The 13,598-nt window shown below is 43.0% G+C and overlaps 1 protein-coding gene across 1 annotated transcript in view; it reads right to left on the bottom strand.

Moving 5' to 3' along the window:
• Positions 1-300: 300 nt before the first annotated feature.
• Positions 301-13,598, bottom strand: part of mpped2a (metallophosphoesterase domain containing 2a) — a 61,483-nt gene continuing 48,185 nt past the window's right edge. The window contains exons 4-6 of the mRNA XM_018683307.2: positions 4,745-4,860; positions 3,195-3,308; positions 301-2,211 (exon numbers count right to left, since the gene is read on the bottom strand). Coding sequence (XP_018538823.1) covers positions 2,093-2,211; positions 3,195-3,308; positions 4,745-4,860 — 349 coding nt within the window. The 3' untranslated portion in view covers positions 301-2,092. The remainder of the gene's footprint in view (positions 2,212-3,194; positions 3,309-4,744; positions 4,861-13,598) is intronic.

Raw genomic sequence — 13,598 nt, forward strand, 5'->3', positions numbered from 1 at the left:
GACAGAAGAAACACACTCTCATTTTTACACATTATGAAAGACTTTGATAAAGCTCTAAGATGTACGTCATAGGGGCATTTTACATGAATTGGAGTGTGCACAACTGCATGTAAACAGGAATATTAGTGTAATGTTTATTTTCCTTAGACCTTCCATGATTGAAATGGAGTTAGTGTGCACTTGATTTGAAGTAGGACTCTTCACCAAGGTGACACAAAGTTGGATGGAAACATTCAGGGCTGAACTTGGACTTGGAAGACTGGTCACATCTGAAAGATTAAAAACCAAGACAGAGCTTGATAAGTAAAAATCTTGCAATTTTATTTGCATATAAAGGCAGCTAAATATATCACAATGAACTGAAAGAGAACTAACATTTCCATGAAGAGGGATACAATCAGAGAAAGAGCGAGAGAGGAACAGAGCACGAAAAGAGCATTTACAGCGGCAAAGTTGAGACAACTATTGGCAACATTTTTTTGTGCTAGCAAGATTGCATTTACACACAGTGCAAAATTAGAAAAAAAAGCAATAAAACACAAATACTATCAGATTTACACTTTAAAGGACAACTTAACAATGTTTAGGCAGGTGTGTTATTGGGAACAACCAGCACCTGTTGGATTGTGACTCTGACAAATTTTCCTCTCTCATCCAAAATGAATGTCTACCCTACAGGGAGAGTCGATACAAAAAACATTAAAGAAAACTCTGAAGAGCGCCTGATGGGAGCATTAAAGAAACATGACAGGTGCATACAGAAAAAAAAATGCACCAGATTTTCTTTTTTAGTCAAACACAACTTTTAGTACAGATGTTTTACAACATGAATATATAATATATATATATTTTATACATACATTTTCCAAATTAGATCAGAAATCCATAATGGGGTGTTACAAAGTTATTTTCTGGGGCTGTAATTCGATAGCTTCCTGTCCCTGCGTTAGTCAGGTGTTGTTTTGCGGGGATGATGGGTAATAAATAAAGACTTTTCTCTGAGCTCGCAGAGAGTGGGGGCTCTAGCTGAGAACATTAAAGCTAGTTTAAGGCAGCGTCCCTGTCAGCCAATAAGAAAAGAGGAACTGACGAGAAAACAAACAAATGAAAACAAAGAAAAAGAGAAAACCTAATCGCAAAATATCAGATGATACAACATAAAACAATGGCATCCATTGTCCGGGCAACGCAAACCAAACATAAAGAAATTGTACAAATTCACAAAGCATCATTTATCTTACAGATCTGACCAATATTTATCAAGAGCAAGATTGTTTAACCACAAAATCCCTCTGAAAAGGAGAATACCGGTGTCAGACTCATTTTAACATTTCCTCCAAATTCAGCACTTGTTTTTTGTTGTTTTTTAAATGCAAACTTCCCGAATGAACTGCTGTCAGCTAAAAAAAAAGGACACCCAACAAAAACACACAGATGTAGTAAGGTATGGAAGGCCAGAGAGGACAAGTGTGTAAATATTCCTCATGTTTTCTTTCCCTGTGATCATGAAGAAAAAAAAGTCGGGATCACAAAATAGTCACCATTGCTCTTACCTGGCACTCTGCTCTAAGGCAACATATTTCTGAGGGATTATTTCCTGGATGAGGTTTCCATTTCTTCCTGTGGCTGTCAGGTGATTGACAGGAAGTGGAGTGTGGAGTACGAAGTAGTGCCAACATAAAAAACGCTCAACTCTGCATGATGACATCAGGACTAAACACGAAGTTTCCTCATGGATTATCTTGCTTTGTGAAAGTTGTTTTTCTTGCTGAACAACACAAAGGAAGCCTTGATATCTGCAACTAAACTGCCTGCGTGCAGAAAGACAAAAATCTGAGAGGGAAACCAGCACTGTTAGCACAAATTTTTTTTTTAAAAATCTAACACCGATATTCTCCTTCAACCCACCCAGACAAACTTCCCACCCCACCCCGCATCTCCAAATCTTCTCAATCTCAACAACAGCTTAGAGAAGACCAAAAAGTTTGCAAAGAAACACTTAGAATTTTTTTTCTCTTTTACTTGACATATTTATAGAAAAAAAGTAGTTTATCCTGTCCGTGGCCCTCCCCACCACCCTCATCCTCTGGTCTCAGGAGCTGGTGGGGTTGGGCAGGTCAAACACGATGGGGGGGTTAGTGGGCTGGAAACTGACAGTGCAGGTCGACGCGTTGATGAACGTCGTGTAGCCGTCTGTCATGATCCCGTAGCCTGAGGACAGGGGGTCATACAGTGGTCAGCAACAAGCACCACACACTCAAACACCGAAACATCAATGTCAAAAACTACACAGTCATGAGGGAAGGTATTTCATAAATTGTTGCCTGAAGTCAGTCATTTGTGTGCTCAGTATACTGGTTTCTAACCCAAACCTCCATTCCACTCTCTTGTTTCAGCTTAGTTTAAATTTGTTTTAGGGCTGAAATGTGTGCATATAATTTGGGTTCTGGCTACTAAACGCAAAGTTGAATTACCATTAACATCCCTTTCAAGGTTCTAAAGCTCTTTGTAGCTAAATATGGATGCACAGTATTTTGATGCAATACGAGGAGTGATTGGTAAGTTTGTGGTAGAAGGAGAACAGTTCAATTCTCCTTACATATATGTGCAATTCAGCTCTCTGAGTAATTATGCAGAAAGTTTGAAGTTAATAACTTCTGTGGTATTTCTGTTTTGGCTAATTGTAACTCAGCATTATCTGAGAAAATGAACAATGAACATCAGCCCTTGTGCAGTTGTCTGCCGAATGTGGATTTGAACTCAACCCTACACCCACCCTGTTCACCTGATCCGGTCCCTCAGACTACTACCTCTTCCAAAAGACTAAGAAGGAGCTCAGTGGTCACCATTTTGGACAATGATGATGGTGGAATTATCTGTTATTTCAGGGCATGATTTACTTTTCAGGGAAGACAATTAATCTAAACCTGTCTCCCTGTATAAAATAACATATATCCACTCAGTTAGTCTTTACATTATTCCTTGTTCAAAGACCCATTTTCTACATTTACACCAAAATGAGGTGAAGAGTGGGGTCCAGCTGTTCTGCTTTTGCATTAGAAAAACACACCTTTCCAGTGCAGGTCACAAGAGTAAAGCTGTATCAACAAGCTTGGACAACAAATTAAATTTTTAAAAATTGCCAACTTTCTCAGACCATCATGACTTCTGACCCTTGATTTTATTCTCAGTACCTTCATGTATGCCTCCAAAGGCGTGAAGTTTGGGTCGCACCCTCTTCTGGACTGTGTTGAGCAGCTCCACGCAGCCGACCCGCTGCAGCTCTTTAGGAACCCAGTCACGGAAACCTACACAGACAGACACAGTTGATACATTTTTAAAATTCTCAGTTCCCCGGACAGTCCTGTCGTGGTTTATACAGTTATGTAGCGTTTTCCATTAACCTGACCTATCATCAGCAATGGGTGTACAGAACTGCAGCACATGGCCTTAGCTAGATGTGTAAAAAATCTTTAGTATGACGAACAAAATTGTGAACGTGTTTTATGTCCTGAACTATGTTATGCAGGTGAGTTGAAGAACAGTTAAGTTTTGTGACTACAATACATTCACATAGACCCTGATCCTTTGTCAGCTGATTCAAATTCTTGAATCTGGTTGTTATAGAATCCTGGCTTTGAATTCATGGTCCAAGTAAGAAAAGAAACAAAAGCAAATATGATCTATATTTTCAGCTGATTCAGCCATATGCAGTTATTTGTCATAAATGCTGAAGTAGTCTGTGAATTGTTTTGTTAAAAATGTACAAATAAGAAACTCTCGTGTCTCGACACAAACACATGCTGGATGTTATTACAGGAGCATTGTGACTACGACTGGTGACCGGTGGTTTTGTGCAATGATTCCATTTTTGCTGCATTACAAATGACTTACGTGAAGCTTGTGTAAACTCAGTGGCCTGCCAAACAAAGGCACAGTTTTGATACACCATGGGGCGACTGTACAGATGAAAATTCACTCAAACTTGCTGTTTTCAGAATCTAAAAGTACGTTTTTTGGACCAATTCCTGGTTCTTATTTATTTGCAGCCTTTTCAACTCTCAACTCTGTAAATAAGTGAAAACCTCACAACAGTAAACTGGGCACATTGTGGTGGATGAAACCCATCCTTGATATTTCTTTCACTGTTGCGCAGCATTGTTTTTTTCCCTCCCATTTTGTGTCTTTCCAGTTTTAGAGAGCCATCCTACAACTGGACCCCCACCCTTGTTCTCCTTTCCCATGGTCTCTCTCCGATCGTTTGCAGTGTCTGTCACTCTGCTGCAAAATCGAGTTTCCGTGCAATCAAACGGCCACAGCGGCTGCCGCAGCAGCAACAGCAGCATCCGTCCGTAGGCAAGAGGGAAGGAAATCACTCAATAAAGCCAGATGGAGAGCGGAGAGAAAAAAGGAAAAACACAAAATGGGAAAAAAACAACTGGAGCCCCAACAGCTAGAAGGAAAACTGGATCGAGTCTGTAGTAGAAAAAAAATACCTGAAACCAAACAATATGTATTTTCTTTTTCATGAAATCAAACACAAATATTGAATCATGGGACGTGTTCAGGGTGTTCGCTCCAGATACTGTTGGATTTAGATAGAGTTGACTATAATGCAGACACACACATCTGCACACACTGCCTGCTGCGCCGCCTCCAGTGATTCCATACAGATTTTGAATAATGAGGCACAACCTCATTAGATATGGTGATGAGAGGACTGTGATTGGTTAATTGGACTCACCGAGTGGAGGTCCGTGGGTCATCAGGATGTCGATGCCTTCGGGGACGAGGTTCCATTTATCCAGCAGAGACTGACCCCGAGGCAGGTTGAATCCCCAGCCATTAAACCACGGAGTCCTGCAGAGAAAGAGAGAGAGAGAGATCACATTAATGCTGCTCAGGAGACCGACTCCATCATGATTAGGGCATTAGACAAAACTGGTATCAGGAAGCAGTGTATATTACTACATTTCTGCATCTTTTCTTCAACATGCCATTTCTTGAAAGACGCAGTGACAAGAAGGTCTTGTTTTAAAGCTGTGAAATTCACATATTTATATCACATATTTGTAGCTTCACCCATAATCTATATTTAAAGCTAAATAACCATGTTTAGGAACTATCAGGGCTTCATAAAAATTGCGCGTGACCAAAAAAAGTGCTGAATCAGATTCGTTCAATGTTAACAATGCAAATGCTTGCTGCTGTTTCACCATAAAAGGGCTGAATGATTTGCCGCAGCAGTTTGAGAGAAAAGTCAAACTTCCAACAGGTCTATGTAAAGAAATTAAATTGTGATCACATGTTCAGGAACTTAAACCTGCATTAACTTGTCTTTTTGGCCAATGGAGGGAACTGCACACAAGTTTTGGTATATCTTCACCTTATGACGTTGGTACAGCATATTACTTAATTGATTAATGCACCAGAGCAGATGCTTTAAATTCAAAGAGTCGCGAACAAGTTTAACTAATTTCAGAGGCCAAGACTATACGACAGAGTGTGCAGGCCTATTAGAGGAGGAAAAAAAAAAAAAGCGAATTTCTTAACAGCAGGGAGCCACATCATATGTCAACCCCCAGCCCCTCTGCTACCCAGCTACAGATTGATTGACAGCAACCAGGACGCCTCCAGCAGCCTGGATGGGAGTCTGCAGCTCTGGGGTGACAGGCACCATCTCAGCCTCCCCCAGCAGACACAAAGAAAGCCTCGATCTGGCTGAGTTGGCTGGATGGATGGATGGATGGATGGATGGATGGATGTGGGGAGGGGAGGGGGGGTGAAAACAGATGAAGAAATAAAGCGAACCGTGCAGAGGTTAGATGTAGGAGCGGGGGCAGGGAAACCAAGGAGAGAAAAAGAAATCGAGCAGAGGCTAGTTGATAAATTGAGCCTTCATTTATCACAATAGCGGTAATGGCAGAAGAAGGCTGACAACAGGGGAAAGGAAGATAGATTATCATCACATAATACCTCAGTATATAAGCTGACCTACTACTACACCCCAAGAAAAAAAATCTTTTAATTTTACTTTGCAGGACAGAGCAGCAGAGAGTCTCTGATGAAAAGATGATTTTGGCTCTGTTATTCCCAGCTTGCTTTGGGACAGGCTGCTGAGTTCAGAGCGGCTTCCACTCACTTAGTGATGGTGCTGCGTATGGTATTTGACCGAGGGGAAATCAGGGCTCCACAAACATCAATAGGCTTTGTTACAGTGAAGGATGGACGCTCCGGCTCTAATCAATACTTACTGTTCCACAGGAGGGCCAAGCGGGGCTAACCAGCGCCAGAGCAGACTCAAGATGTGTAAAACATGAGATCACAATCCCTCCTGGTTCATTTTAAAACATAACCAAGATCCTAAAAGTATCTCTGCTTAAAATAAGACACAAAAAATGCCCGTTAATTCAACCCAGCAAGAGAGAGGAGCATTATAATGAAGTCTAAGCATCAGCTCAGCCCGTTTGGGTCTGGTGGTTGAACAGTATCGAGTGTTTGTGCTCTCAGACAAAAAGGTGGTGGCAGCGGCAGACCTGAAGCTCGCTCTTTGATTTGCTCACTCAGTCGTTGCCTCGTTCTCTCGCTTGGTGGAGAGCTGAGAAATGAGGTTAAAAATGAAATGTGAGGAGCGCGCAGGGGAGTGAAGGCCACAGACTGAACTGATTAATTAGAACTAATCACACAAATCGGAGCTAATGGAAGTCTAATGGATTACTGGGAAGACTCGCCACTTCTCGGATTGGATATAGCACTGCTGCTGCTGCCGCGGCTGTGGAGAAACTTAGAAAGCAGTGAATCAGAGCTGAGCTGGCCCGGTCGGCCGGCTGCACACAGAAAGCACCGGCAGGGTATTTGTCTAGCTCTGGTTTTGACTAATAGCGATGAGGCCAAACTTTGAAAAATGGCCGAACGCATTTATTCCCCCCCCCTATTCAGAAAAATAAATCGTGGTTTCTTGCAGCAAAAATAAATAAACAGCTGCAACGCTGATTTTGCTCCATGTTTCACATGTTTTCTCCTGCATAAACACATTCATCTGGGAGATGAAACATAACCCCTGACATGAGCTGTGGATCCACAGCCAACCAAAAGGTCCTGACTGAATGCAGAGCGGGGTGCTGCAGCTCGACGCCACAATGGCCCCATTGTCGGCTGTCTGCCTATGAAATATACCTTCCATGCAAGTGCATTTGTTAACCTCCGCCAAGATTAATGACATCCCGGTCACATAAAGGAGAGATTGTTTCCTGTGTGGCTGTGACACAGGTTTTATTATACTGTACGGCTGTACGTGTGTATGCGTGTGTGTGTGTGTGTGTGTATGTGCGTGCGTGGCAGGTCCACCAGCCTCTGAGTAGGATGTGAGTGTTGAACAGAATGTACGCTGCCAGTGTCTCAGTCTGTTCTCAGAGTGTATATATATGTACACCAATGTGTGTGTGTTGTGATCAGACTACATTCAGAGCCCAGTCTTGCCTTGACACTCGCCATCTGGAGCATGTCGCCGTGGCAACAAAGGAGAAGCGTCTGGAGGCAGGCACAGTGGGAAGTAAAACACCAACACAGAAATAGAAAAGAAAAAGGAACAAGGAGGTGATGATAAGAGAGAAGGAAGAAAGAGAGAGAGAGAGAAAGGGAGAGAGAGAGTTCTACAGAAAACAATGAGGGAAGACATGGGAAGATAAGACACAAACTTAACCCTCCAGGTGTTGTGTGTCTGTGGTGCAGTTGTGTGCTGCTGACGCCAGAAAAGGAAGTGTTTAAGTTCAGAGGGAACCATCGTCAAAACCTCCCTGCAGCCAACAAGAAAACTTACTGCAACAATATGCTTCTTTAACTCGAACATCAGCTCCAAACGACAACACACAAAACAAAACGAAACACTGCAACAAAAGGACGAAAAAGCCGGTAACCATGGTAACGGGGGTGTTTAAGGCTCCCCCTGGGAATCAAACAGTGGAAACAGGTTAAAAATCTGCAACCCAGGGGCCGGCGGCGGAGGTGAAGCAGACAGAAGCCATTTAGCCCTCGTGTGCAGAACGTCAATATTCAATTAGGCCGGTGGACATCATTAGGGTGGCGGCGCGGCGTCTCTCTGGACGTGACACTGCTCTTAACCCCTCTGCTCTCCCGAGTTGCTGTTACCAAATGCTGTTGTAAGAACTTCTATTTAAACACAGCAATTTCTGCTCTTCTACAATGCGAAGATTTGCTACTTTTTGCAGTTTTAAATAATGGAAAACTGAATATCCTTGGGTCAGACAAAACAAAACATTTGAAGACCCTGGAAACAGACATTTTTCACACATTTTCTATCACTAGTGCAATGCCTGTACAAAATGTGCCAGTGAATAGGGGCTGATTGCTTGGCCTGCGTTAAACCAGATTGAAGCTTTCTTGATAGCATCATCAAAACAACTTCAGATCCTTGTGTCCTGAGCAATACGCCGCTGGGGTTGGCTGCTCTGCTCTGAAAGTGTCTGGGTGATGGAGAAGAAAGTGCAGCCACAGAGGAGTTTTGACATCCTTAAATGTGCATACTGTAAACTGTCTGGGTGCTGCACTGCCCTTGTAATGTAGTCCCGTTTTTTTCGTTATGTCAAGTAACATGTAGAAAACCAATGTTTCAAGCTTTTTCAGGAACATCTCATCCTAAAAACTTCACAGTCGACACGGCTCTTCCCTGGCTCCTCAGCAATACACCCACGAAGTTTGAAGTCAATGAGATGAGTGGTTATTGAGAAAACAAGCTATTTGACAGACTTCCATTTGTAGTTCGGTGTTATAGATCAGACAATTGTAATTTAGCAAATTTCCAAGCAGTATATAGGAAATTCCCTGCTGCACAGTCTTACACCTGGCACTTACATAACCCCCCATCTGCTAGATTAATATATATGTGCTGTTTCTTTGACAGCCGTGGACTGCATGACTCCATGTCATCTACTCTCTGACAATTTCTAGCTCAGGTGTTTTCTGATAAATTAAATAATACACCAATGATCCTAAACTAGGAGCCTTTGGGGTTACAGATTTTCAATCATTTTCTTTTTTCTCTCTCTCCTTTATTTAACCTGCTTTTTATTCAGTGAATGGCCTGACAAATGCTTTCTATCTTACCTCATTCTGCTCAACAAACTCAGGTCAACCTCCCTTATCCTGTCCCTGAACTACACACTCACACACAAACACACAAACAGAGGTACCTTCATTTACCCAGTGCAAAGCAGACTGTTTACCAAACACAGTGCAGTCTCAGCCTTTTCTCTTTGTGTCTCATTCAACATACAGTGAGACACACTCAAGGTGGAAAGATGAGGCTGTCTATTTGTATCATTACATTATCTACACTGTCCTGCAAAGGTCCTAAAAGACCATCATCAAACAATTGTGACTGATCAGAAATGTTTTTTTTATCTAACCAATGGGAATGACAGTCATGTTTATGAAAATAAGAACCACTAAAGACAGCAAACGATAAATGCTAAAGCTGGACTGAGGGCCTCAGATCTAGTATGTAAGATGTGCTGTCTGACCACAACAGAAATCAAACATGCCCATACTTGCTTTGAACAGTCTAACTCGAAGGTGGGGTGAAACGCTGGCCATCATAGAGAGGGGGAAGATGCACTTACATGTAAAACTGGGGATAATGTACAGTCTCTTCATAATGTTGTGCTTGGTTATTCACATGAGAAGCACTAATTGTAATAAAAAAATGTGACAGAGTGAATGTCAGATTGTCCGTTTTGAAAAATTACAGAAACGGTTGGACACTGACACCACAACCCACAATAAAATTTGATGTCGGAAAGTTGTTGGGGGAGTGGGGTTTCCGAAGCTATCTGGCCATCTGACGAGCAGTTTGGACAATGTATAAAGCACTTAACCCACCACTAGACCCTTAATAAAGAGAAAACTGTTAGGTCCTCACATTAAAATAATTCTCTCATCTCCATGAGCGCATTCGAACTGTGGAGGAAAAGCACATCACACACAAACACACACAGATGCACAAACATAGAGGACACTATGTATGTGTGTTGAGAGCAGAGATAAGATCGAAACATGTCTCAGGTAAAGTATGATCCTCCACCTAAAAGCTGGAGAACAGCTGCACCCTGGGATATCAGCCCCGCTGCTGAACACACGACAGAATGAACAAGCTGCACCGTGACCAGCCCAGAGATAGGGAGGGAGGGAGAAAGAGAGGGGAGAAGAGTTGAGAGCGTGTGTGCAGGTCCAGTGATCCATCGTGTCTGACCTCTGAGTCATAGCAGCCCTGGGGTCAGCGGGGGGAGGGGTCTAATTGATCAACCTGTCAGAACCAATGAGGAAGGCCATGTTAATGGGACTTTTATAAGCCCCGCGGGACGTACCACCTGACACTCAAAGCTGTATGAGTATGTGCAAAGCAGAGTGCATGCCCCGTGTGTGTACATGTGTGTATGCTTGTGTGTGTGTAATCCCAGAGCCCAGGTAGCCTTATTAAAAGGAGCCAAGTGGAGACTCTGGCTGGGTTTTGACAAATGGCCTCTCAACACCAAGGCCACCTTTGCAAACTTTGGGGACGAGGTAGAAGGCGAAGTCACAAGGGTGAAGGGGCTGTGAATGTGTGTGTCTTTGTGTGAGAGAGTGTGTGTATGTATGTATGTGTGTGCTCTGCCCCAGCACTAATAACCTGTGCCTAGTGACTGATGGAGTGTGGAATGGATTAATCTCGCTGCAGTCATGCTGCCAAATGCCGAGGCACTAAGGGTTAGCCACCAGACTTAGCCCGCTTAGGAAAGGCTACAACCACAGGGACGGGTTGGTGTACACACACACATATCATATATAAACACACACATACACAGAAACACACACACACACACACACACTCTGTCCCCAGGGTTTGTCCCCGCACTGAGCCGCAGCCAGCTGCAGTTTGACCTGCAGGCTGCTAATGTAAAACAACCGCTGCATCAGCCAGCAGACGCTTCGAAGCAAACACAGCTGCTCTCAACCAGAGTAGCTCCCAGCACTTCACTACATTCAGGTCTGAGTGAGTTAGAGTGTGTGTCTATCAGTGTGTGTATGTGTGTGTGAGTGAAGACAGACAATGAGAGAAAGAAAGAGGAAAGGGCAAGTGCCCAACACTGCAGCAGGAAATCAAATGAGAGGAGAGCGGTTCAGAGTGTTCTCCCTGCCATCTTGACATCTAAAGCTCTCATATAAACTCTGGAGAATCAGGTCCAGACATTGCATGACTGTCACTCATGCAGCACACAAGGGGAGACTGTGTCTGTGTCAGACATGTTCTCACGTACTGGAAATACTCGGTTTGGTTTAGGTGACAGGTGGCACCTGGGTAAAGCGTGCAGGACACAGGACAGAAACACTATGCCCTCTTACTTGTGATTTCTCTGCCCAATGACCTACTCTATTCACACATCAGCTCAATCAGACATTACATGGGCTTTATACTAGGGAGGTGGCAAGATAAAGTCTGTTTAATGTCAAGTCCAACTGTTTTGAACGTTTGCGTTCTCACACGTAGCTCCACTGGGTAATGTCTCGATAAGTTCAGGGTTGCAGTGCGCATGTGAAAGAAGCTTGACAGACTTCTTCCTTAACCAGCCCTCTACAACACACACACACACACACACACACACACGCACGCACGCACATGTCTCTGCACTCTGCAGCTGGAGATGCACTGGATTAGCACCAGCATTAAAGCCATCAAAGACTACAGTGAAACTGCCTCTTTGGAAGAATGTGAGACTGTGCATGCAATATATCTAGCTGTAAGTTTATGTGAGAGTGTGTGTGTGAGAGAGGGTGTGTGTGTGGGTAGGCGTGGGGCAGTGTCTTGCCATGGAATAAGGGCAATTAAAGTGTAAAAACAAAATGAGATAGAATAAAGCATCTGTGTGCCTGAACCAGGGTGAGCAGAGGCTGTTAACACACTGTGAGTGAGTAAAAACAATTTACGTGCAACCACAGCAAAAACGGTAAGAGAGCCTTAACAAGGTTAACTGAAAAAAATATTTGCACTAAATATTTGCACATTTATCCCCTCATAAGCACCTTACGTATTACTGCACTCCCACAGCCAAGATGTTTTTGCTTTCCTGGGCTCCAGTCTGCCACCATTTTTAAGAACACTGCTTGTTGTAGTGCTCTGACAAATTTGATGCAAGGACATAAATTATAATTTGAAAGACGTAAATAATTACCTCTGTATTGTTGACCTGAAAAAAATCCAGGATCAGAGGCTACAAAGGGAGTTTAACCTACTCTAGTTTAACTCTGGTTTATTAAGGGAAGTCAGGATTAACAAACCCTTGCTGCCTCAATCTGTGTTAAATGGTACTACAAAAATAGATTGAGTCTGTGTTAACTTGATTGAAGTTTGTGCATGTGCATTAAATGGGCATGGACCGTATTCCTCAGATGAAGAGCGCACGTTAATTCTGTCGGTTTAGACCCAACCTGCGTGTAAAACCTGCCCACCTTTCATAGTACAGGTTAATTGGGAAGTTACACCCGATGTAATTAAGTTACTCCTGAAGTTACCCATAAGCAAGTAACCTTGTTTCGTAGTGCAGGCATCAGTTGAGCTCTAGTTAAAAATAATAATTACCACAAAAACATATCATTTAAATGGTTTCTGAATTAATATTAATCTTTATATGAAGTTGTTATAGTAGCAGGTGTAGTGACACTGGTACAAAGCTGCTTGTGGACGTGGCAGGTGGGGTTTGGGAGGAGCAATGAGGTGTTATGGGAACACGGACATATCTGCATGTGAACATGGAATCTAAACACTTTGAAATATGGATCTGTCAAGAAGCCGGGCAGGTCTGCAGAAACTGGAGACCAGAATAATAAACAGAGGGGGAATCTGTGTCCTATTCAGAGAGCCTGTATGGGAGGCTGGGGACTGGAGGCTGGGGGGTAAGGGGCTGAGACCCATTCAACCTGCCCTGAAACACAGGGACAAAGGTCCCATTACTCTCCTCCAGCCCCAACCTCCATGAACTTGATCCTGGAGAACAATGTGAAAGGGGGAAGAAAGGAGTGAAGGGAGGCAGGGGGGAGGAGGATAATATCTCTGGGAAATAAGTGAGCTTTCCTCTGTGACAATAACTGACAGACAAGGTTTCATTTTTCAGCTCCACTCCAAGGACCGGGGCTGCGGCTCTTTTTCTACGGATTTCAAATGGAACAAGGTGATCTGGAAATGGATTGAATGCACAGGTGCATCTTTGCAGTCATTTCAAAGCTGTATTCTCTTACTGCTTCTCTTCCTCAGCACAAAGACGACAGCTCCAGGTCTGCAAGTTAATTGAAAAAATAAAATAACATGGAATGAAAAAGCTGTGCGAAAATCTCAAACTTTCATTTATGACACACAATACTGAGAGCAGATAAGGGATGAAAGGAAATTATTAAAAAGGACTATTGTGTGTTTTGGCCTCTGCTAGTCATTGTGCCAATTCAGGCCCAGAGCTGAAGGTCTACAACTTTTCAGACACAAACAGAGTTTTAAAAGAAAGAGAGGAAGCACAAAAACAACAAAGTGAGGTACTTTGACATAAATTAGCCCT

The sequence above is a fragment of the Lates calcarifer genome, linkage group LG2 (assembly GCF_001640805.2).
Source record: "Lates calcarifer isolate ASB-BC8 linkage group LG2, TLL_Latcal_v3, whole genome shotgun sequence".
Lineage (NCBI taxonomy): Eukaryota > Metazoa > Chordata > Actinopteri > Centropomidae > Lates > Lates calcarifer.